General features: G+C 38.2%; 1 protein-coding gene across 3 annotated transcripts in view; it reads right to left on the bottom strand.

The window, feature by feature from the left end:
• The window catches only part of LOC150090631 (transcriptional repressor NF-X1-like), a 164,314-nt gene that overhangs the window by 5,182 nt on the left and 136,401 nt on the right, over positions 1–22,731 (bottom strand). For all 3 annotated transcript variants that reach the window (XM_090371845.1, XM_090371861.1, XM_090371854.1), the window contains exon 12: positions 15,939–16,084. In XM_090371845.1, the coding sequence (XP_090227971.1) occupies positions 15,939–16,084 (146 nt within the window). The remainder of the gene's footprint in view (positions 1–15,938; positions 16,085–22,731) is intronic.

The following is a 22,731-nucleotide window of genomic DNA, read 5'->3' as shown; positions in this document are numbered from 1 at the left end:
TTTGAAACATGTTAACTTTCATACTAGACAGTCTCAGATTAGTTAACGGTGACTAAAATTGCATTCTGCATTCATATGTTCATAATTACATTAGGAGGACCAACTACAAATCATATATTTGAACTGAGGTTGAGCAATTCAGAATAAACAGAGGGAGGTGAGCTCACGAGGCATCAGCATATTGTGCCTGTAAATCACACGTATTCTATGATCATGTATGCATTTTGTACTGGTTTGGAAAAAGAAGTGGAATTTCTGACGCTAATTCAGAAGCACTTGTAAAAAAAAGCCATGCAGAGGAAACTGAACATTAGCATTAGCATTAGCATTAGTAGAGGCATACGATGCAAGAAAGCAAGCTTATTCAGCATCAGCCAAAAAAAAAAAAAAACCCACTCCCATTTCACCCCTCCGTTCGTTCGAAATACCTGTCCAGTTGAGCTTTAAATTTGTTTAGGCTATCAACTTCAACAACAAGTGATGGAAGTCGGTTCCACCAACCAACCACCCGCTGGCCAAAGGCAAATTTCCGCACATCTATCCGACATCCGTCCTTCCTCAATTTGAATTTATGCCCTCTGAGGTGATTATTCTGAGAAAGATGAAGAATCCCATTGGCATTGAGCATGCTCAAACCATTCAAGGCCTTATACACCTCTATCAGATCACCTCGCCGGTGCCTAGTCTCCAGACTCTGTAATTTGCAAAACTTAAGCCTTTCTTCGTAAGAGCAACCCTTTGTTCCATTTACTAATCTTGTTGCCCTTCTCTGTACCCGTTCCAGCAGCTCTACATCCTTCTTGAAATGAGGCCTCCAGACCTGTATACAGTACTCAAGATGTGGCCTAACCATTGCCTTATACAAGGGAATAATCACCTCCTTATCCCTGCTAGAAAAATTCCTGTATATCATTGACAAGACACCATGAGCTACTCTTGCAGCTCGTCTGCACTGCTCAGAGAACTTCATATCTCCCTGCACAATTACCCCCAGGTCCTTTTCATTCTCCACCACTGTCAGTGCAGTACCGCAGAGTTGATACGTTGCTCTGGGGTTACTGTTTCCCATATGTAGTACTTTACATTTGTCAATGTTAAACTTCATTTGCCACCTCTCAGCCCATCTGTTCAACCTTTCCAGATCCTGTTGCAGCAGCATAGCGTCAGTAGTGTCCTTAACGACCCTGCCAACCTTTGTATCATCTGCAAACTTGGACATTAAACTTGATATCCCATCATCAATATCATTCATAAACACCGAAAACAACAACGGACCCAACACTGAACCTTGAGGAACTCCACTAATAACATTAGTCCACGTTGAGCAGTGTCCATTGATTACCACTCTCTGTCTTCTGCCACTCAACCATCCCCTTATCCATAGTAGCAATTTGCCTCCAATGCCACACTGCTCCAATTTGTGCAGCAGTCTTCCATGTGCAACAGTATCAAAAGCCTTTCTAAGATCCAAATATATAATATCAAAGTTATTCCCTGCATCCAGTTCTTTTGTGACTACATCATAGTATCCAATCAAATTGGTCAGGCAAGACCTGCCCTTAACAAAACCATGCTGCGTCTGAGCTATAACTGAATTCTTGTCTAGATGATCCTGCAGTGCTTCTTTAACCAGTGCCTCCATTAATTTACCTGGAACAGAAGTTAAACTAACAGGTCTATAATTACTTGTGTCAGCCTTTGATCCTCCTTTGTGAATTGGGGTTACATTTGCACATCTCCAGTCTATGGGTACCTCCCCTGAGTCCAAAGAAGCTCTCATAATTATGGCTAGGGGTTTGCATACTTCCTTTGCTGCCTCCTTTAATATAACTGGATAGATCCCATCCACCCCAGGTGCCTTTTTTATGTTTATCCTCAACAATCTCTCCTCCACTTTCCTCTCAGTTATTACAAAATCATCCAGCTCACTGCCAATGTTTACTTTACCTACATCATTCTCCTTCCTGAATAACTCCTCATGCGTGAATGTAGATGCAAAATACTCGTTTAGATTGTTAGCCACCTGAGCAGGATCCTCAACTGTTGAACCATCAATATCCAGTGGACCAATCTGATTCATCCCTTTCCTTCTCGAGTTCAAGTATGTAAAGAACTCTTTTCTGTTTTTCTTTGCATCCTTTGCCAAGGATTTTTCGTAGTCTGCCTTTGCCTGCCTAATCTCCTTTGTGACTTGGTTACAGACCAACTTATATCTATCATAGGCTTCCATGTCACCCATTAATTTATATGTATCCCATGCATTTTTCTTCTCTGCCACATGTCTCATTAGTTCATCTGACAACCATTTAGGCCTAAACCTTGAACAATATTTCTTAGTTGGTATGTAAAGCCTGGTAGCCTCCAAGATTAGTTCCTTGAATGCTTCCCATTTAGAGTTTGCTGTTGGTAACATCATCAGTTGGTCCCACTGTACAGAATTTAAATACTGTCTCAGACCATCATAGTCGCCTTTACGAAAACAAAAACCCTTCCCTTTACCTCTGATGGTAGTTACCTCCTTGAGTAAATCCCACTTCAACACACTGTGATCACTGCCACCTAGTGGTTCATTTATCTGCAGGTTCTTAATGCACGAAGAGTCACTACTGATAATCAGATCAAGAGTATTGCTCCCTCTTGTTGCCTCACGAACATGCTGATGTAGAAAACAATCATCCAATAAATCCACAAAAGCCTTGCTAGTGTGCGAGTGACCAACCCACAAATTCCAGTCAATATCTGGGAAATTAAAATCCCCCATTATAAGACTCTCTGATTTACTGGCCCACTCTATTTCCCTGTACAATATCTTATTATACTCATCAGAGTCATTAGGCCTATAGCACACTCCTACTCTCAATTTTGATTTCCCTATGCTTATGTCACACCAAACTGATTCGGCACTGCCCTGTCCATTGATGTCAACTGGCTTCACTTCCTTGGACTTTATGTGTTTCTTAATTAATAGCATAACCCCTCCTCCCCTCCTGTCCTGTCTATCCTTTCTATACACATTGTATTCCCCAAATTCCAGTTCCGCATTACTTATATCTGTGTGACACCACGTCTCTGATATCCCAACAATATCTGCCTTTGATGTTTTGAGCAATACCTCAAATTCATCAAATTTATTTACCAAACTCCTAGCATTGGTGTACACGCAGGTATACATGCACCTGTTTCTATTCTTTGCTACCCTAACGCAACCCATGTGTTTACTTGTACCGCAATGACTACCAGCAGTCTCTGAAATATCCTGCATCTTGTTTTTCAGACTTCTGCTCATATCAATAGAAGCAGTGCAAGAATCACTTCCACCTCTGCCAGTGGCTACTGTTAATCTATTAGTCCTTGTATCCCCCCCAACTAGCAGTTTTCCGACCCACCTAACACTGCCTCGACAGCATCAGCAAAAATTCTTGCACCCTTTCTATTTAAGTGTATCCCATCCCTGTAGAAGCAATCTCTCCTGTTAACAAGTACAGTCCAGGCTGAAAAAAATTCTACCCCTTGAGCCTTGCACAATCCCTCCAGGGCCGAATTGATCGACAAGGCTCTCATCATATACTCCCTCCTATCGTGTCTGGGCAGAATTGCAGACACTTTCAAGTTCAACCCTAATTCACGGCTTTTTTTCAGCAGTGACCTGTACTTGCTAAGCAATTCCGCCGGTCTCCTACTCTTAATATCATTCGTGCCAACGTGTACAACTATATCACCTTTTGTGCCCTTAAAAGATGATATCCGCTCTACAACGTCATCAACCTTTGCCCCTGGCAGACATACCCTGGTCCTATTCCACCTATCCTTTTTACAAAGCATGTTCCCCGTTTCCCTGACAATAGAGTCACCAACAACTACTAGTTCCTGTGGGACCAGCGCATTCTGCCTAGGGGGCTGCTTCTGTGTTGCCTGATGACCAAGTGCAAGCTCTGGCGTTGATGTGGGCAGCTGAGAGCTTGATGGGCCCCTCAATTTATTTCCTTCGAGGGCATCCACCCTGTCCTTCAAGCTCTCATAAAGGCCCATAACAACGCTGAGTTGTCGCCTGATTTCCTTGCACTCCTTACATCGTGCACACACAAAGACATCCCCCTTGGCAGTATCATGTCCCGTACCCAACTGCTCCGCAAACATCAAGCAAACAGTGCATTTTAATAGACTGTGATTCAGAGGGCAACTGGCCCCCTCAGTTCTCCCCTGAACCACAGCACTCCCATTAGCTTGAGCCTTTTGCTTTGCTGCTCTGGTTAGAGTCATGATTCCAATTTAATTCAATAAAATTAAAACAAAAATTAAATCCTTAAGTTATATTATATATATATATATATTGTTTTTTTTTTTTTTTTTTTTCGGTATCTAGTGTTCCCTTTATACAACTTCCGTATCACGTGTAGCACTCTAGTTATGTATTAATTATTTGTTACGATTAAGTCGTTATATATATTTATAGAGTTAAAAATACAATTTAATTGACAATGAAGTTTATCAAGATTAATAGATTTACTGAATAATTGACAATATTATATTATGCACTATACTATACAAAGCTAATGCTATCGAATTCCGGATATGCTGTGTCGCGTTTCAGTAACGAGTGTTATCTACGAAGTCCCCTTATATAACTTCCGTATCAAGTTATGTATTAATTATTTATTTTTACTAATTATTTATGTTCCGTAACCTATGTGGTTATATGTATAGTTAAAAGTACAATTTAATTGCCAATGAAGTTCGACAAGATTAATAGATTTACTGATTAATGTTCACGTAACAATGGCGGCTGTCTATGAACGGTAAACACGTGTATTTGATACCCTTTCCGATACTAAGTAATACCTACAAATCTCTATCTAAGTTACTTTAACTTTAAGTACCGTAAATAGGAATATAAAGCTACTCTAGAAATAAGTTAATATGTCAATTTAAACTAATAAAGCAGAAAATAAATCAGAAAAAACTTCTCTGTTCCAGTAGCGGCAGAAAGGCACGTCCGTACAGGAAACACTTGAACATCTTTGTAATATGAGTAAAGTGTAAAATGTGTTAGTTGTCTGATGGCACCTGGGGTTTCTCCCATCTCCGTGTTGTATTCTTTGTGAGTGACACACAACTCTGTGGAGGCCAAAGATTTAAAAAAGTGTGTGGGGAGTGGTCTGTTGTGTAGCGCTTTGTTCTGTTGTTTCTCTGACCATTTAGCTGTTGGGCCCCTACTGGGACCAACCGTTGCCCACACTTTGCCATGAGGAGGCAGGTCAGGCACCCAGTAGATTATTTAAGCACTCTGGCAGGCTCCACCACCTAATTTCCAAGGATTTCAGTGGCAAGCCTAGAAAAAAAAAAAAAAAGGGGGGGGGGGGTGTTACACTAGAATTTGGCCGAAAGAGATTTACAAGAAAGTGGTAGAATTTAGACGTTGATTAGAATTTGGCAGCATTGTTAAGGGGTGTACTCTGTCAGTTTAGTGAGGGAGAGACTGAATACAGGGGAAAACAGATAGAAGAACAGTGACGATAGAGTAGGCATCCCCAAAGAGTTCAGTGGAGATAAGGCCCACCAGGTGAAGTATGGGAGGGACAGGGAAGGGAGGAGACAGAGACCTGTTTCCTCCCTTCCCTCCCCTGCCTGGGAATGGAGTTTTAAAGGGAACTGGGTTAGATTACCCACAGTTCAGATCGCCAAAGTGGTGTGTCAGCAGCAAAGCTACAGTATGACTTTGTCGGTAATGGTTGTCATATCCATGTAGTGTCGAATCGAGTAGGAAGGTCAAACTGCCCATCCCGCTCCAGGGGTGGGATATGTCAGCTGGCAGTAGGGAACCGACCAGGCGAAGGGGTGGGAGAGAAAGACATTTATTCCATTCATAGTCTGCATTCTCACTCTACTTGCATTCTTTTTTTTTTTTCATAATTTTTTTTTCCAAGTTTTATATATATATATTTTTTTTTTTACTCATACTCATTCATCTTTTTCTCACACCAGGGGCAGATGCAATGATGTGTAGTGTAAATTTAAATACTAATTAAAACTAGGGTTAGTGTGTACTTAACTGTAGCATTTATGGTTTGTGTTCTTTTTCTCGCACACTTACACTTTCATTCATTCTTCTGGCTTTCATTTAATTTATTCAACTCTTGCTTTCTGCACTGCGCTCTCTGGGCACCTAAACTTACAGTTATTCTTCCGTTGTGGTGTAGGCCAGGGGAGAATACAGTGTTTGTGTTGTTAGTTATTATATATAAAGTAATCTAAGTTATTTTTAATTTTTTATTCTTTCGGCCAATTACATTTGTTCTTCCACTCATTCCCACTCTCTCTTTCACCAAAATTGGCATTTATTCCCTTTTACAATAATTCCTAGTTCACTAAGTGCCCAGCCTATTCATTCTGTCTTTCATTCATTGATTCTACATTGCATCCCCTTGCTACTGGCTTACTGATATTTTTCAGCTAATCTGCTTCCCTGGCTGACTGTACATCTTTCCTCTACATGGTTACTTATTTGGTGTGGGGCCCGAGGTTCCTACACATGGCAGAGTAGTCCTGGGGAGTTCTTTCAGGGTGCAGAATACTGCCATTCTGACAGTTTTTAAGTCATTGTCTGGGCGTGGTGGGAAACTTGGGCAATTTTAACTATTGATTATTGTTTAATTTCTGGGGGGGGGGGTCTGAATTGGCATTCTTTGGATAGTTCTGTGTATTCCGAATACTTTCTGTGTGAAAGAGATGTAAAGGCTTTATAATTTTCCTTTTCTATGATGAACAGATGTTCTTCTCCTCTGGGAAGGGATCCAATCTGTGCTATTAGCTCTGTTCTGGGGATGTCATAAATTATACATTCATATAGAATGTGTGTGCCGAGTCTTCACTCTTGCCACAGGCGCAGTTTGGGTCATCAATCAGCCCTAAGGAGGTTAGTTTTGCCTTTAGGGAGCCGTGACCTGTCAATATAAATATTGCAAAAAAAGTGCAGGGGCATATCACAGGTGGTTTTGGGCTAACAATTGCCACCCGTGGCAGAAACCTTTTGGTAACCAGACCTGTAATATGAGTAGAGTGAGTTAACCTGGCTGTTCTCTTTTGTATGGAGTCTAGGAGTTTAACAGATTTGCTGCATCTGACCTTGAATGGGTTGAGCACACTGAATTCTGATGGGATCCTTCCACTTGTTCAGATTACGAACCTAAGGGGGCATAAATTCAAATTAAGAAAGGACAGATGTAGAATAGATGTGCGGAAATTTGCCTTTAGCCAGTGGGTGGTTAATTGCTGGAACCAACTTCCATCTGTCGTCGTGGAAGTTGATAGTTTGAATAAATTTAAGGAGGAACTGAACAGGCATTTGGAGGGAATGGTGTGATTTTTTTTTTTTTTTTTTGGCTGATGCTGCATAAGCTCATACACTTGCTTTCTTGCATCACATGCCACTACTACTACTACATATGTGTTCAACAGTAACCAAACTGCTGTGTCATAACACATATAGGCAGTCATTCTTAAGCAGTCAATATATGAGTGGGATAAAAGTACATGATATGAGCTGCATGATTCTGTTGGCACACTAACTGAACTCTGATTAACATCAATGATTTGTTTTTGTTTATAGCTTGGCATACATTATTTATTTAGTTATTTTTTACTTGCATTAGAGTTAGTTTATGTACACAGAATAAACTTTCAAGTTTGGTTCTGATTTATTTGCAAATCATTCAATCATTATTTGAAAATTTTTGGAATTCAAATTCTGAGGATTTCAAACTATTTCTCAACATTCCAAAAGTTATGGTACACTGAATGGGCTCTATCAAATATAGGTGGCAGCAAACATGTGAAAAGAGGTTTGGGGGGGGGGGGGGGTAAGTCAACCCAGATGTCCAAACTATTCCACAGTAGATTGGATTGGCAGTTTGTACCAGTCAGGAGCTGTTTAGAAGAAAAGTAACATGGAGAGGGAAAGAGAAAGCATAATTTTTAACTTGGTTAACTAAGTTTTCTTTTATTCACTTTCAATTTCAACCCATAAAGAACTAGTAGTGGATATTTGAGAAGTTGTAACTGTTTGTGCAGCATGGGTTTGCTGAAATTAAAAGTGAAAGTAGTGTACTATTATCAACAAAACTATGGATAAGATTTTCCATTAATGAAATGGTAATTAATATACAGAAAGAAAAGAACTTCAGCCTTAGTTGAGAAGTTAAGATGTGTACCCAACATTCAGTTTTATCTACCATCATGCAAAGTAAACAATCAGAGAGAAAACTGACTACCTAACTGAAAAAAATTGAAAACAGACAATAAGATTAAACTTGATTAGAAAATCTTTATGTGCTAAATACAAAGTTAAAAATGTTGAGAGCAACTGCTTAAGGTTGTCCAAACTTTTCCACAGACTCTATTAAGCCAAGATATTACCCACTTGACTTACATTAATGAAATCCATATTGGTGATTGTTAATCAGATGAAAGGATTCAAGACAGAGTAAGGTTTATTGGTTGATAGATTTTTCCAGTATTCTGAAAAGAACTGAGGTAAGCGCAATTAGGTAACTTGAAGGTAGGAATTAGTCACATATTTAAGAAATTGGCTGGATATGAGAAAGTTTCCATGCCAAAATAAAAATTACAGAGAGAAAGACTGCTTGTTTGTTTATCTGTGCATATGTTAAACACCAAAGCAACTAAGGTTAACAGAATTCAGTACACTGTGTTTGTAAACTGCATGTAGTCTGTTGTCAATTTGCCTGTTTGCTGGACAAAAAATCTGAGCTTCCAAGGAGATAAAATTATGCAAAAAAAAAACTAAAAATTGCTCTTGTCATTGACAAGAATTAAACCCAGGGCTTTTCCACCCAGTGTGGAGAGGAGTGATTATATCCACTGTGTTACTAAGGATCAAAGATCAGAACTCTAGAGCACAGGATTTAAGGACAAGTGGAGAAATGCCACTAGGACCAGGAGGTTTCTTAACATCAAGACTGTTCAGGAATTTAGCATTAGCTGAGGCATATGATGCAAGAAAGCAAGCTTATTCAGCATCAGCCAAAAAAAAAAAAAAAAACCACACCACTCCCATTTCACCCCTCCGTTAGCTCGAAATACCTGTCCAGTTGAGCCTTATATTTGTTTAGGCTATCAACTTCAACAACAAGTGATGGAAGTCGGTTCCACCAACCAACCACCTGCTGGCCAAAGGCAAATTTCCGCACATCTATCCGACATCCGTCCTTCCTCAATTTGAATTTATGCCCTCTGAGCTGATTATTCTGAGCAAAATGAAGAATCCCATTGGCATTGAGCATGCTCAAACCATTCAAAGCCTTATACACCTCTATCAGATCACCTCGCCGATGCCTAGTCTCCAGACTCTGTAATTTGCAAAACTTAAGCCTTTCTTCGTAAGAGCAACCCTTTGTTCCATTCACTAATCTTGTTGCCCTTCTCTGTACCCGTTCCAGCAGCTCTACATCATTCTTGAAATGAGGCCTCCAGACCTGTATACAGTACTCAAGATGTGGCCTAACCATTGCCTTATACAAGGGAATAATCACCTCCTTATCCCTGCTAGAAAAATTCCTGTAAATCATTGACAAGACACCATGAGCTACTCTCGCAGCTCGTCTGCACTGCTCAGAGAACTTCATATCTGCCTGCACAATTACCCCCAGGTCCTTTTCATTCTCCACCACTGTCAGTGTAGTACCGCAGAGTTGATACGTTGCTCTGGGGTTACTGTTTCCCATATGTAGTACTTTACATTTGTCAATGTTAAACTTCATTTGCCACCTCTCAGCCCATCTGTTCAAACTTTCCAGATCCTGTTGCAGCAGCATAGCGTCAGTGGTGTCCTTAACAACCCTGCCAACCTTTGTATCATCTGCAAACTTGGACATTAAACTTGATATCCCATCATCAATATCATTCATAAACACCGAAAACAACAACGGACCCAACACTGAACCCTAAGGAACTCCACTAATAACATTAGTCCACGTTGATCAGTGTCCATTGATTACCACTCTTTGTCTTCTGCCACTCAACCATCCCCTTATCCACAGCAGCAATTTGCCTCCAATGCCACACTGCTCCAATTTGTGCAGCAGTCTTCCATGTGCAACAGTATAAAAAGCCTTTCTAAGATCCAAATATATATTTTCAAAGTTATTCCCTGCATCCAGTTCTTTTGTGACTACATCATAGTATCCAATCAAATTGGTCAGGCAAGACCTGCCCTTAACAAAACCATGCTGCGTCTGAGCTATAACTGAATTCTTTTCTAGATGATCCTGCAGTGCTTCTTTAACCAGTGCCTCCATTAATTTACCTGGAACAGAAGTTAAACTAACAGGTCTATAATTACTTGTGTCAGCCTTTGATCCTCCTTTGTGAATTGGGGTTACATTTGCACATCTCCAGTCTATGGGTACCTCCCCTGAGTCCAAAGAAGCTCTCATAATTATGGCTAGGGGTTTGCTTACTTCCTTTGCTGCCTCCTTTAATATAACTGGATAGATCCCATCCACCCCAGGTGCCTTTTTTATGTTTATCCTCAACAATCTCTCCTCCACTTTCCTCTCAGTTATTACAAAATCATCCAGCTCATTGCCTACATCATTCTCCTTCCTGAATAACTCCTCATGCGTGAATGTAGATGCAAAATACTCGTTTAGATTGTTTGCCACCTGAGCAAGATCCTCAACTGTTGAACCATCAATATCCAGTGGACCAATCTGATTCATCCCTTTCCTTCTTGAGTTTAAATAGGTAAAGAACTCTTTTCTGTTTTTCTTTGCATCCTTTGCCAAGGATTTTTCGTAGTCTGCCTTTGCCTGCCTAATCTCCTTTGTGACTTGGTTACAGACCAACTTATATCTATCATAGGCTTCGATGTCACCCATTAATTTGTATGTATCCCATGAATTTTTCTTCTCTGCCACATGTCTCATTAGTTCATCTGACAACCATTTAGGCCTAAACCTTGAACAATATTTCTTAGTTGGTATGTAAAGCCTGGTAGCCTACAAGATTAGTTCCTTGAATGCTTCCCATTTTGAGTTTGCTGTTGGTAACATCATCAGTTGGTCCCACTGTATAGAATTTAAATACTGTCTCAGACCATCATAGTCGCCTTTACGAAAACAAAAACCCTTCCCTTTACCTCTGATGGTAGTTACCTCTTTGAGTAAATCCCACTTCAACACACTGTGATCACTGCCACCTAGTGATTCATTTATCTGCAGATTCTTAATGCATGAAGAATCACTACTGATAATCAGATCAAGAGTATTGCTCCCTCTTGTTGCCTCACGAACATGCTGATGTAGAAAACAATCATCCAATAAATCCACAAAAGCCTTGCTAGTGTGCGAGTGACCAACCCACAAATTTCAGTCAATATCTGGGAAATTAAAATCCCCCATTATAAGACTCTCTGATTTACTGGCCCACTATTTCCCTGTACAATATCTTATTATACTCATCAGAGTCATTAGGCCTATAGCACACTCCTACTCTCAATTTTGATTTCCCTATGCTTATGTCACACCAAACTGACTCGACACTGCCCTGTCCATCAATGTCGACTGGCTTCACTTCCTTGGACTTTGTGTTTCTTAACTAATAGCATAACCCCTCCTCCCCTCCTGTCCTGTCTATCCTTTCTATACACATTGTATTCCCCAAATTCCAGTTCCGTATTCCTTATATCTGTGTGACACCACATCTCTGATATCCCAACAATATCTGCCTTTGATGTTTTGAGCAATACCTCAAATTCATCAAATTTATTTACGAAACTCCTAGCATTGGTGTACACGCAGGTATACATGCACCTGTTTCTATTCTTGGTTACCCTAACACAACCCATGTGTTTACTTGTACCGCAATGACTCCCAGCAGTCTCTGAAATATCTTGCATCTTGTTTTTCAGGCTTCTGCTCATTTCAATAGAAGCAGTGCAAGAATCACTTCCACCTCTGCCAGTGGCTACTGTTAATCTATTAGTCCTTGTATCCCCCCCCAACTAGCAGTTTTCCCACCCACCTAACTCTGCCTCGACAGCATCAGCAAAAATTCTTGCACCCTTTCTATTTAAGTGTATCCCATCCCTGTAGAAGCAATCTCTCCTGTTAACAAGTACAGTCCAGGCTGAAAAAAATTCTACCCCTTGAGCCTTGCACAATCCCTCCAGAGCCGAATTGATCGACAAGGCTCTCATCATATACTCCCTCCTATCGTGTCTGGGCAGAATTGCAGACACTTTCAAATTCAACCCTAATTCACGGCTTTTTTTCAACAGTGACCTGTACTTGCTAAGTAATTCCGCCGGTCTCCTACTCTTAATATCATTAGTGTTATGTTATTCTGTCAAAAAACTAGTGGAGTCACTATAAAGAATGTGCTCATTACAGTAGAAGGATAATTACCAAGATAATCAATACAAAGTTAGAAGAAAAGTTAAGATTCTAATAAATCAGATTTATCTTTGATGCAATAGTCACGGAAATGTAAAAAAGATGAAAGCACAGACTGACACAATTTGCAGTCAGTAGCTTTAGCAAGAGATTAGAAGGCTTGACTACCATTTGGAAAGAAGTACGTTTCATACTCTTAGCCTTTCCAAAATCAGATTTGGATTTATTAATAGCTTGATTACAGCTGTTCCGAGCTCAGTATAGACAGAAAATGAAACTAGAGATCTGGATACAATTCAGTGATATGTAATATTCTTATCAGCCTTGGCACATTTCAAAGAAAATAAAAAGAAATACCGTGGTTTTAATTTCAAAGAAAATAGAACCAAGAATTTCCAAGAATCCTTCCAAAGATCAACCTATTTTCAAAGAAAATAGGTCTTTGAAATCCATGGTTTGATAAATGAAAAAAGTTGACAGGAATGCAGAATAAAGAATTTCATCCCTATAAGAATAATTTAAGTGATATAATCTGAGAAAATATTTGGATCAGATTTTGCATCCTTGTAATGCCAAATGACATGATAGGGGTATTGCTCCACTGGATAAGAGATCACCAAACTAACATTAACTAGGTATGTTGGCAAGAAAGAGATCAACAGCACCGATTTTGTTGTCAGGACTGTCTAGTATTTTAGCAGGTAAATGAACAATTTGTATAAGGTCATTAGTAGAAGCAAAAGGTCTTCTAAAACCATCTTATGGTTTGCCAACTTTTTTTTTTTTTGTAATTATGTATCCAGTTTTCTCTCTGACCTCTCACTGCAGGTCATGGTTGTTGTTGTTATTTGGTTTTTAGGAGCATTAGCAACTAAGGCCATATTGCTCCGGGGATATGCGGTGGTCATTCCCTGACCTTTCCGCATCCTCCATATTTGGTGGTCACGGGCTCGAACCCCGGTCTAATCAAGAAGCATGTGCTACGCACTGCTGCTCCTGCCCACCTGGCTATGGAGGCACCCAGGTCATGGTGCATGGCTCTCTGTCTAACTTCTCCACTAATGCTGGTGTTCCCCAAGGTTCAGTTCTTTTTCCCCACTCTTTTCCTCTTGTATATTAATGACCTTCTTCCCTTAACCAGAAATCCTATCCATAGTTTTGCTGATGATAGCACATTGCATTCCACCTTCCAGTTTGAGAAACCTTGCCCTGCACAAACAGCTTCAACTTCTTAAATATCCACTACCAATTCCCTAAATGCTGATCTGCAGTTAATTCTCCAGTGGAGCAAAGATAACTTATTTGATTTCAGTCCTTCTAAAACTCAGTTCTGTCTTATATCTCGCAAAAAGGACTCTTCTGCTGCTATGCTTATCTTCAATGACATTCAGATTTCTAGACAACATTACATCTTTACCGAGGATTACCCTGACTTCTAATCAATCAATCTCTCTCTCTCTCTCTCTCTCTCTCTCTGCATAAGCACATCACAAATATTGCTTCCTCTGCATCTAAAAAACTATGTTTTCTCTTTCGCTTTCAGTGTTACTTTTCTTCCAAACAGATGTTCATTCTGTGCAAATTGCAAATCCACCCTATCATGGAATATTGTTCCCCCATCTGGGGCAGTGTCCTCAGAACCTCTCTCCAGTTTCTAGATTCTATTCAAAAGAGGGCAGTCATGTTAATTTATGAACCATCTCTTATAAAGTCTCTCTACTGTGTCTAACAGACATTCTGTTTCTGCTGCATGCCTTTTCTATAGATACTTCCATGGGCACCGTTTTTCTTAATTGGCTTCTATAATTCCGGCTCTCTCTTCCAAAGCAGTCTGAGCACGTGCTGCAACCAGTCGGCATCCCTTCTACTGTCCAACTTCAAACACATAGTACTAACTTTTCTTCTTCATTTATTCCTTCAACTTCTGTTTTCTGGAACAATCTCCGTTCATATGTATTTATTACAATCTACAGAAATTGCAATTGTATTATTTTTATTTAGTGTGTTGTGCCAAAAGCTATAACAGATAATAAATTTCTAATGCTAATTTGGAACTTCTCTTACCATAATAAACATTTAATACACTTGTATGCAAGAAAATAAAACCGGCCCTCGTTATAACGCGGTTCGCTTTATGCTGATTCGCTATAATGCTGTTCTTATATTATAATCCGTCATCTGACTATAACACTGTCACAAATCACTATAACGCTCTTTTACAGATTGCATTTTTGGCATATTTAACGAAATCGTTTCATTTGATGGAGCCGGTAGCTTGAAAATGAATAACAAAACAGCATTAAAAAGTTTCCCATGCTCAGTGAAAATTTCTCACACGCTAATTTTCAAGTATATTGCTTGTAATATATGCATTTATCTGAAGTCTAGACATCACTCGGTACAGTATTAGACATTGTGCGTAACGGACAGTTTACTCGAACATTCTATCATAATTAATGCAACCAATGCAGTTACATTTTCGAAGAGTTAATAATAGCAGATAAGAATGAAAAAGCAACAACATCTGGATGCAGTATGAAGACTATAAATGTAAGAAAAAGACTGAATTTGAAAACTAAATTAGACATTTTGAAGCAAATCGATTCCGATCAACATGAAGCGGATGTGTACCATAATTTAGGACTGGCAAGTTTAATTGTAAGAACAATTATAAAAATTAAAGAATTAAGTTAAATATTATAAAAAAAAAAGAGAGAGAGAGACAGATTAGCCTATATGATGATCTGAAGAAAGCTTACCTAAAAAAAAATGTGGAACCATTTAAAACTAGTAAGGACTGGTTGAATAGATTTAAAATCCAGGGAGAAGCTGCAAGTGCAGATGAAGGAGCCGAAACTTTCAAAAAATTAACTTGTTAAAATTATTGAAGATGGGTATTATGTGTCATACTTCTGAACAAGTTTTTAACATAGATGGACTTTTTTGGAAACGAATGCCTAAAAGAAGTTTCATATTGGAAAAAAAACAAAAAAAAAAAAAAACTGCCAGGTTTCAAAGCGGCAAAGGATCAGTTGACTTTACTGTTGGGTGGTAACGCTGTGGGGGATTTAAAATTAAAATCCCTTTTAGTTTACCAGAAAGAGGGCCAAAATAGAACCAAAATCGACACATTTTTCATGATTAAATTCATGATGTTAATTGGAATTTTAAGTTTAATTTTGATACGTAAGTAGTTACCACATAATTATATACGTATGTAATGCAGAATATTTATGTGTACAAATATTTGAATATTAAATATTTTGATCAACATTTGTGCATCTTTTCACTACCATTTATTTTTGATCAGGAAATATCCTATGGCACCGACCGCAACTCACAAATACATATGTTACCTTATGGGAATGCGGTGCTTGCTTAGCACGGATTCACTTAGCGCTCTGTTTTTCCGGAAAAAATTATCAGCATTAAGCAGGGATCACCTGTATGATAACATGAAAATGTAATACATTCCACAACTTTTAACATTTAAATTTTCTTATTTACAATAAAACTAAAAACATTTACCTGAAAGCAGTAACCACAACGTTTCGATTTGGTTCCTGATCATAACTTTGTGTTTCACAACCAAAGAACTGAGCCAGTTCATGAATAACGCGTCGTGATTCACTATTCATGGGGGGAAAGGAATGACTCCTTGATTTGTGCTTTGACTGCAAATATAAATACAAACAAAAAAGAAAAATTATAAAAAGAGGACGAAAATTAATTGCAGGGTATGGAAGGCTAGGCATCACCACAGAAGAGGCAACAATTTTTTTTAAAAACAATATTTCAGATCCAGAGAAATACGATAAAATTTCCTTTTTCTGGAATATTATCAAAATGGAAATGCAATTTTTATAAGATGGAGCAACTGGTTGGTAAACAAGGCATAAAATAAAACAAATACATTTTCTGTATTTGGATAGGCATATTTAAACTTATAAATTAAGAAAACTGAGGCTTATGTTCTTAAATTGAATACTTACTAAAAGCAAATTTATTCAAGCACTTTTTTTTCCCTAAAATAGTCTAAGAAATAATGGCAGAAAATTAATTAGGTGTTCTGCTATGTAGTTATCAAAAAAATAAGGAAATGCACAATGTTCTTAAGCATATCTTTAAAAGAGACATTTCCACTAACTGACCTGGCAGTGGTGACATTCTAAACTTTAATATACTGGTGTGCAAAACTTAAGGACCAACACTATTTCTAAAGGTTACAACCACAAAATCTTTACTTAGGGTACTCTTTACTGATGAGAGTAGATTCAGTCTCAGAAGCGATTCTGGATGTCAGCTAATCTGGCAAGAGGTTGGCACACAGTATCACCCCGCAAACATCAATGAAAGGGATCGATATGGCGGTTGAGGTATTCTCATCTGGGAAGGAGATGGCAACATAGCACTTTTTCCAGTGCTATGTTGCCATTTTTGAATAAAGTCCCTCTGTATCATTTTGTTTCCGTTGTTATTGTCAGTGTTGCTTCCTTCATCATTTCTGTACCTCACGAGGTTCCTTTGGTATGCTTTTCCCATATCCAGGCCACTCTTATATGAGAAGCTACAGCTGAAAACCTGACTGGTCCTTAAATTTTGCACACCAGTGTACAAATGGTAGCAGAGCACCTAACAGATGCAAAACTTTAATTTCTGGAAAAAGTTTTCCAATTTTTTAAATTCTGCTTGGAAAATAACAATATCTATCTTTTCTTAATGGATTGTAATACTTGTATTTTTTAATAAAAAAAAAAAAAAAAAACTAAATATTCAAAAAATGCTGTCTTAATCTTTCATTTTTTTAATTTAATTATTCTGAAAATTTAAAAAATATACAGAATAAATGTGTGTATATAACTATTAGATTTCTATTATCCAGTTTAAAAAAAAACAATTTGAAACAGACATATATTTCTGCTTATTATGTACATAAATATTTTTAAAAAACATTAAAAATATATATATTAGGTCTATTAACCGCTTCTATTTGCAAATTTTAAATAAATTTTGAAAATTATACCATGTTGCTACCCTATCACGAGCAAATATTGTAGTCTTTACTGTCTGAAAAACAACAAATCTTTCAAAAATATAAAATCAAATAACTTTGAAATAGAAACGAACATAGTTTGAAATTTCATAGTATCAACACCTGTCGGGAGTCTTGTCACTCATCAGTTAAAAAAAAAAAAAAAAAAAAAAAAAAAAATTCCAGTGCGTCAACTTTGGAAGCATAAAAAAATTGTCTAAATTTTAAGGCTGCCTTATACAGCGAGTATATAAATAAATAAATAAATAAATAAATAAATTTTCTGTTTGTACTCCGGCACGACAACCAAGTCAGTAGAGTTTACAATAAATCGTCAATACAAATATTTATCGTATTTAGTAGTCACGGGCTTGAACCCCGGTCCACTCAAGGAACGCGTGCTATGCACTCTCGCTCCTGACCACTGGGCTACGCTTGAACTAAAGGCACAAGCCTTTAGGGATGGAAAGATATGAAATTAATACCAACATTTACAATTTATTACATATACATTTTTTTAAAAAATATACATTGTTGCTCACTTTTAAAACCTAAGAATCTGTTCATTCTCTTCACCAGACAAAAGCAGCTTATGAAAATTATCAAGAGTTGTGTTTTTGGGTTTACTTTTCAAATTCTCAAAGAGTAAACTTCAAGGATCATAAATTTCTTATAGCAAATACATTTCCATTTCGGGGCATTGTTTACAGAGAAACCAATTTGCAGTACAATACTAAACAAGCAACGAAGAAATACTCAGTTACATCATGAAAACACAGCATCAATAACAGCAATGACATGTCATCACCTATGCCCATAGGTTTTGGTCCTGTGACCTACAGAAGGAAGTGCTGTATATACTTACCACATTCTTCAGTCTACTTATTGTGCAGTGGAATAAAATGTCACAATGTAAACTGGCATTTTATTACAATTTTAAAGAAATTTTTTTTATTAAATTTTAAAAGGGCAGAAATAACTAAAAATAGACAGTTCTTAATGCAGGTTTCTGCAATCACCACTATGTGAGATACGAAAGATGACTATAACAAAAAGTAAGCTTACACAATGAATATATGATTAAGCATGAATTTTTAAAGGCAAAAAATAAATTTGACTTCCATGCTGGAATATGCAGTGGTTGTAAAGACAGTGGCAGGGCACCTGATAGGTTCTTGCATGCAATTACTTTGCATAAAACTAAGCAACTGCTTCAAAAACTATTGAAGTATATTTAGTATATTATGAAGTATATTTAGTGTGTATATAAAAAAAAATTTCAGATTTTTAATTATTAACTAACAATTAACTTCAGGATCATTATTTTGAAGAGGCACCCTCTTTTTTTTTTTTTTTTTTTTTTTTTTGGGTAGTTGTTGGCGCATCGGCTTCTGTGGCCATAATGCATCTCCCAAGGTTTTTGCAGTACTTTGATCCAAGCCCGAGGCGGGATTCAAACCCGCGACCTTTGGGTTGCCAGGCAGGCACTTTACCCACCCAGCTAGCCCAGTCAGCAAAAAAGAGGCACCTGTGAAATGATCTGCCCCCATTAAGTTAATTACATGAGTACTCCATGATTTTATCAGAGTACTTGTGTAATTAATTTAAACTTGGTTCTTAACATATGCACTGTTATGATACACTAAAATACTGAGACACTAGAAGAAAAACCAACAGGTTTTACAGATCAAACTGTAATATAGTGTAACTGCCTTTGCCTTTAACACAACATGTAATCTTTGTGGCACTTTTCACCAATTGATGATGTATGTCAAATAAAATAATTCTCGAAAGGAGGAAGAAACCATGTGAGAAATGTTGAAAGCAGAAGAAACCATTCAAGAAATGTTGGCTTTCATGGATAGGCACTATCACATTTTTCCATTTCATCCCAATATCGGGGGCTAATCCACCAATGTCACATTATTCCCCAAGACTAAGATGTCATATACTAAGCTTTATGATAGTGGAGGTCACTGAAGGCTAACCTTTTCAGAGTATGTACACAGATTTACAGTTTACACATGTGGGTTCCCAGAAATACTTAAACAGATCTATATTTTACAAAATTATTTCACATAGATTTCAAATAATGTAACTGTTTATAAACATAAAGTTGCAGGTCCAACCCCACTGCAGCAGGATTAAGAATATAATGCAACAAAATATTTTTAAGACTTTCAGCATAATATCACCATAAATTTTTTTTTTTTTTTTTTTTATATATTACTCCAAAACAGCCGAAGCCTTAGAGAGGAGGAATATGACAGTAGCAATACAGTAATAATTCTATTTACAATCTGTACACAATGTCAGGTCTCAATATACAATGTGAAATATACAAAGTCAATTTACAACATATACAATGCATATCATACGTTACAAGCGATTAGCATTTGAGCAAAGCTGTGGTGACAGAGAAATTTGTATTTCTAAGCATTTTGTTGTTTTCTTTTCTTGTTAGTTCCCATTAAGTAGTTACATTGATTTATTTGTGTTATTATTCTTATTGTTATCCCTATTTTTTTTTTTTTTTTTATAATTGTTATTTCTTATCTTTGTTCATTGAAAATTTTTTTTTTTTTAAAGCTAAGTATACCTATCTTTATAGTATTATTATTGTTATTATTATTAAATTAGTCATTTATTTTCATTCTCTAGTAGCTTGATTGTAAAACCTTTGTAAGTCCTTGAGGTTGTCACAGACATTCTCTCAGATATGACAGACAAGCTGTACTTGCTACCTGGGAGTCTAAAACGCTGATGGAACTGATATTCGGGTGACACTCAAGTCAAGTGGACCCAATTTCGGCGAAGTCCGGACGGTCTATGACATCCAAATCCTCTGCCTGCACCTTCACGATGGTGGGACTGTTAGTAATCCTGAGTATAACCTCCATGCACAAGTACATGGTGGGTGACCACCCAGGTGTGAACCAACAGGGGTCGAGGTGTGGCGCCCACACCACATGGAGGAACGCCGCCCCTCTATGTTACCAGGCAGTACTAGGTGGTAGATGACTCATCAACTCATGAAATACCACCACTTTGCTTATTGGAGGCTTGAAGTGGTGGAACCCATGTTTAGTCTCTAGAGCTAGGTTCCGGTCAACCCTTCCATATCTCTTCCATCATGCAGTATGATTGATGACATTTGAGGTTATGATGAACGTCGTGGCGAGATCCAATATTCCTTACATTTCAAGGGTACAGCTCTAAAACGGTGTTCGCAGGCCGGCCGCTAGATAGTACACCGGACCGAACCTACTGGTAACTCTCTAGGAGGCTTCCGGATCAGCTAGTGTATAATCGTGCTAACTCTACTCTGCCAGATAGTGACTGGAGGGAGTCCGAGTAGTGTGTATGCGGGGAGCATTGTTGAGGCCACATTATGTCAAGGATCTGGATATATTCTTACCACGTTTACGCCACATCCAAAAATTTCATTACTTCATACAGCATGTCCCACCTACTTTTTCTTACTATTGAATACGCCGTGAATTGTCAAACTAATAGAGCAAGCTTATCTGCGAAAAGATCTAAACCTCCCAAAGACTTTCTAATTCATTTCACAAATATACGTGGTCTCAATTCTAATCTCAACGATGTCCATTTCCACTTGCAGTCTGCCAAACCCAATATACTTTTTCTGACAGAATCTCAGTTATCGGTTGATTCAACTACTGCTCATCTCAGATGCCCAAATTATTCGCTGTATGATTCCTTTCACCTCAAAGGTAGTACTTGTGCATATGTCCATTCTGATATTCCCTGTCAGAGACTTGGCAATTTGGAATCTCCTCTCTTTGATCTTCACTGGCTTAAAATCTCTCTGCCTCATTGTGTCAAATTCATCTGTTGTCTCTACCGTTCTCCCAACTCCACTAATCACTTGGAGCTCTTTGACTTCCTCTCTTTGCAACTTGACTTTCTCCAGTCCAACTTTCCTAACAGTGAGGTAATTTTCCTTGGTGATTTTAATATTCACAACTCCAGCTGGCTTCCGTTTTCTAGTCACACCGACCCAGCAGGTCGAGATGCTGAGGCTTTTGCAATTACTAATGACCTAGCACAGATTGTTCATTTACCTACAAGAATACCAGACAATCCTAATCATACAGCCAGTACGCTTGATCTATTTCTCACAAACAACCCTTCTAAGTACAAGGTTGAAGTGAGAGGTCCTTTAGGCACTTCAGATCACAACTTGGTGACTGTCTCTTCTCCAATGGAACCTTTATCTCATGGCTATTCCCAACCTCGTGATGTTTGGCATTACAAGAATGCAAAATGGGATGACCTGCGAGACTTCTTTTCGTTAGTCGGATTACTGTTTCAAAACTTCTGATGTCAACGTTTGCTCAGATCGTGTCAGTGAAATTATTCTTGCAGGAATGGAATCCTTTATCCCACACTCCACTTTAAAATCTCGTCCTTTATCTAAACCTTGGTTTTCTAATAAATGTACTAAGGCTGTTCAAGAGAAGAATGTTGCATATCGTAATTGGCTTGTTTCTAATCTTCAGTTTCATTTTCTGCCTACACCGAAGCTCACAACAATTGTAAAGCAGTTATTAATCAGTCCAAACTAGAGTTTGAACAGGCTAAAAGTAGAAAACTTGCTTCTTGCCCTAATGGTAGCCAAGCATTCTGGTCTCTTGCCAAAGCTATTGGCCGCAACTTTTGCCCATCTCTGCTCCTACCTCTGTCCAAACCAGATGGTTCTGTTGTCACTTCAGCCAAGGATAAAGCTGACCTGCTAGAATCCCATTTTTCTTCCAGCTCATGTATTAATGATCTTGGTAAAACACGCACCATTCAATGCCTCCTGTGGTCTTCCGTCAAAAGGATATCAGAAGGATTTTGATGAATCTTGATGCTAAGAAAGCTCCAGGTCCTGATGGTATTTCTCCACTTGTTCTCAAAACCTGTGCTCCTGAACTTACTCCTATTCTTTGCCGCCTTTTTTCACTTTCTTATTCCAAAGGTGTTTTTCCTTCTGCTTGGAAATTTGCTCATATCCAGCCAGTTCCTAAAAAGAGTGACAAATCCCTCCCATCCAATTATCGTCCCATTGCAATTACTTCTACTCTTTCTAAAGTAATGGAGAAATCAATTAACCGCCAAATCTTAAACTACCTAGAAACCTTCCGTCTGATCAATGTTCGCCAGTATGGATTCCGCCAGTGTCGATCCACTGGTGATATTCCGGCTTATGTTATCCATTTATGGACTAATTCAATGGAAAGGTTCGGTGAAACACAAGTAGTTGCTCTTGACATCTCAAAG

This window comes from Mastigoproctus giganteus, chromosome 1 (genome assembly GCF_048544385.1).
Source record: "Mastigoproctus giganteus isolate SK-2022 chromosome 1, ASM4854438v1, whole genome shotgun sequence".
NCBI lineage: Eukaryota > Metazoa > Arthropoda > Arachnida > Uropygi > Thelyphonidae > Mastigoproctus > Mastigoproctus giganteus.
This window is presented reverse-complemented; position numbering and strand designations above follow the sequence as displayed.